At 36.2% G+C, this 4093-nt stretch overlaps 1 protein-coding gene across 1 annotated transcript in view; it reads right to left on the reverse strand.

Moving 5' to 3' along the window:
* Positions 1–2157: 2157 nt before the first annotated feature.
* The window catches only part of LOC105619447 (discoidin domain-containing receptor 2-like), an 80668-nt gene continuing 78732 nt past the window's right edge, over positions 2158–4093 (reverse strand). The window contains exons 12-14 of the mRNA XM_012200965.1: positions 3715–3864; positions 2434–2537; positions 2158–2239 (exon numbers count right to left, since the gene is read on the reverse strand). Coding sequence (XP_012056355.1) covers positions 2158–2239; positions 2434–2537; positions 3715–3864 — 336 coding nt within the window. The remainder of the gene's footprint in view (positions 2240–2433; positions 2538–3714; positions 3865–4093) is intronic.

A 4093-nucleotide genomic window follows, 5' to 3' on the forward strand; every position in this document is an offset into this window, starting at 1 on the left:
ATATATATATATATATATATATATATATATATATATATATATATATTCTACTCTTAATTATCTTACAAATCACGAGCATGAGTCCCTTAGCCTGTGCAAGGCAAGGTACCTAGAACAACGTATCGGAATTTACGTGACGTATACAAGTTTTTGAACGTCGGAATATCTCTGTCGTGTTTCGCACAACTATTGTTTTCCTTTCGCTACATGTACAGAATCATTCTAACAAGTATATAAGTCTTTCAATATTTCATACTAACGATAGCTATTTACCTGGAAATGTCTTACTGCTAGAATATGTGAAACATGTCGGTTTGAAAGACAACAAATTCAGAGAATAAATAATAATCTCAAAAATTTGATCGTCAAAATAAAGTATAAATAGTTAAATCAAATATTTATTATATAAAACATTTATAATCATGTTCAAAAAGTTGATCGGATTTTTTACGCGTGTCAAATGAAGCAGAAACATTTACCGGGTAAATCGCCCATCTCTATTCCACACTATAAACTTAACATCAGGTCACATGTGCTCCTTTTTTCCTCCTAGAATCACGATACATCCGTCTTACGGCTTTTGCCGAAGTCGAACAACGGGGCACGAGAGAAGTTTTGTGTATCGATAGAGTTAACGATCCTAAAACGATTATGCGATACGACCGCCAATAGAATGATGGTCTTATAATAATCTAATAATTTACATTGTCGATTAATCCTTCAACATTCTTTACACACTTTATATGAATTTATACTGCAACCTCTAATGGTATTGTCAAACATTTATGCACTTCGGCTAAGCGCATCTTAAGCTTAAGAGTAGTTTAAGGGAACTTAACGAAAACTTAACGCGGCTTAAGATTACCTTTTCCCGTACTCTTCGAAAAATGCTTCTTGTACGGCACAATGATTAATTTTACAGGATGTTCCTCTTAACCCATTTCATAATTTTTTGTGCATTGATAAGCTCCTTGAAGCGACATTCGTATAATTCTTTCTGCGCGCCACTATGGCGAGTGTTCAATTAAAAAGTTAACGAGAAATCTTCCAACTGAATTGGAGGAAAAGATATTGGTCGTGCAATTAAATGGTTGAAGGAACGATAATTAGCCTGTTTTTATATTTGTCTTCTTGAAGACGATAGCTTGAAAAATAAAATGGAGCAAAGAGTATACAAGCAGTTAAATATCGCCGGGAAACACATTGATTTATTATAATCAACTCGATCGTATACGCTTATAGATTTTGCTTTCCTAAAAACAACTCGCTTAATTGTCTTCAAAATGGTATATGTATACGTATATTATTTGTATCTAGATTTTTGAAAAAACAATTTTTTTTCCAGAACATGTTTACGAAACTGACATATAAAAGGCCTGAGAACGGATAACGTAATCCCATCATGAAGATCAGCAAATTTCGATCTTGGATAAAGATCCATTTTTTTATTTCGAGGATCAAAGTTTAGAAATGACTACGTTATTCGTCAGTGGACATGTTACGTACAACTCGCGATTTTCAAGTCCGATCCACGTATATCCCGAACGTGACACGAGTGCCGTTACGGCGCGAATATCATAAGCTTGTTTGCTGACAGTATCAATTTCGGAACAGCGTATGTGCGATTTATCGAACGTGCTCCCCTCGTATTGCCAGCACTAGTAACGTTCCATTTCGTATCGAATGCCACGGATCAAAATCATAATCTATCCATTTCAATTGCGCAAGCGTGGATATGGTATCGTGGAGACTCGGTATCATTATTATGGGGCTATCCGTTTTGGTTAACGCGTAACTTCTGTAGGCGATTGATAAAAGAATAACGAGCTAAGAAATAAAAGAGAAACAAGAAGTTGCACAAGAATTAGCCAGAAGATCGAGTCACTTTATATAGTTAAGCGTATATAATAGTTCACAAATTTTCAATAATACGTCAATTAAATGATACATATGTACAAAAATTAATATTTAGTAGATTCAAAATAGTGCTTATAAAAAATTAATATTCTATTGTCAAGCACTGCGCATTGTTATGCGTATCTCGGAGAAATAGTTGTCGATCTACCCGTAGTAACGGTCTGTAGATTATATTCGTGTAAAGGAATCATTAAAAAAGCGAATTTTGTAGACAATGTCTTGTAGTTTGCACAGTTTGCGTTACGGCGACAATGATTTGTGCGGTTCATACCGGTTATCGATTAAATTCACAGCGCTGTTCACAATGTATGGCGACTGACGGCTAAAAAAAGGGATATTAATATCGTGAACCGTCAAAAGTTCTAGGCGCGATCAGCTCGTAGATTCCTATATCTTCTTTTCGCACGTAAGTGTCACCGTACAATAGTTATCATCAGCACGATGGACACGTCCGTCCATCACAAACAGTTTACGTTCGTTATAGCCGATTTATGGATCATCACCCTAGATACTAACTTGGTCTGACTTGGTCTAGCTTGGTCGATGAAGGGCAGTTCCACCAATTGCCATTTAATTCGCCGATCATAGAAAGCCGGATAAGGTTCCAGCCTTCCAGTTCTCTATATCAAGTATCGTTTGACTCACCGGGTTTATAATCGAGATTTTTTCGTTGCAGGAACAGGTGAATCTCGCGAAAGTTTGGTCGGTCGACGTCGTTCCTCTGCCAGCATTCGCGCATCAGATCGTAGATTTCTTTGGGACAGTTTTTTGGCAGCGGTAGTATCATCTGTACAAAAATAAGAAAGTCGAATCTAACGTTATCAGTTATGTAGAATAAGGTACAATTTCAAACATGATATAATTCTAAACGAAATAAAATTTGAATCCAATTTTCGAGATTTAAATTTGGTACTCTCTCATTGTGTGGTGGAGGATATTGAAGAGTACCAAGCAGGAAAAATCAAACTTGAACCTCAAAAATTCGATTCAAATCTTATTTCAAAATTGTATCATGTTCGAAATTGTATCATCTTATCCTAGATATCGCTAAACATATTTTGTATATAATATATAATCAAAGCGTTGATATATTTTTGTGTTATATACAGAATAAAAAACCAGAATAAAATATACCAGAATAAAAAACAGATTGCTCGCGATGATTTCATTATAAATTTAACACGATATTACAGAAATAAACGGCACAGACATAATAAAAATATTTTGCTCACGTAATTAATCACAATATTTGTTATACAATGAACTGTTCGTAAATATTAACAAACTCTCTCTACAACACCGAGAGAGTATACAATAACAATTCTTACAATGCGCGTGTTGGTTTGAAGCACTCTTGATGTTGGGAAAATGAACGCGACGGGCTCGAGTGCGACGCAATATTTATTACATTATATGAATTACTAAGCAAGTAGTTCTGCCATTTTCATGGAAACACATTCGCGCGACCCACTTTTATAATTACATGTTCGACACCGTGCGTTTATTTAAATCTGTTTTTTCAACGATGTTAATTGTCCTACAGTCAATTTTAAAGAAATAGGACACGTTCAGACTACTCTTGAAAGAAGCTACGTAAAGAATAGAAAAAAACGAAGTAAGAATCTATGGAGTAAGGTAATCAGAAGTCTGGAAAGACGGAATAAATAGCGGCGTTCAAAGCCTTGAAAGCTTCGCAAGGCACTCAATGCGAAATCAAGTACTCATAGTGCACTCATTACATTAAGTACATCGGACACAATGAGGGAAAAAAGTCGAAGAATTACTCCGTGCACTTACCCTTCGCTCATCCTCTTGATAAAAGTAAGTCGCATTCTCCACTATTCGATGATCCGAAAACTCCTCGAACGGTTGCTCCCGCGCGAATGTCAGTATTTCCCACAGCGTGACGGCAAACGCCCAGACGTCGCCTTTGCACGTGTGTCTTCCCTGTACAATGTAAACACATCCAAGGAAATTTTACAAAAGTTCGTTTACTATATTCATTAGCTCTGGCAGCTTTTACTATTTGCAACTTAAGAGCGCTTGAAATTTGTCGAGCATTCTGATATAATTGGATAAGTTTATTTTACGATGCAATAAATCTGGAATGTATATGTACACACCCAACACCCCCCCCCCCCCACACACACACACACACACACACACACACACACAC

Source organism: Atta cephalotes (genome assembly GCF_000143395.1).
Source record: "Atta cephalotes unplaced genomic scaffold scaffold00021, whole genome shotgun sequence".
NCBI classification, from domain to species: domain Eukaryota; kingdom Metazoa; phylum Arthropoda; class Insecta; order Hymenoptera; family Formicidae; genus Atta; species Atta cephalotes.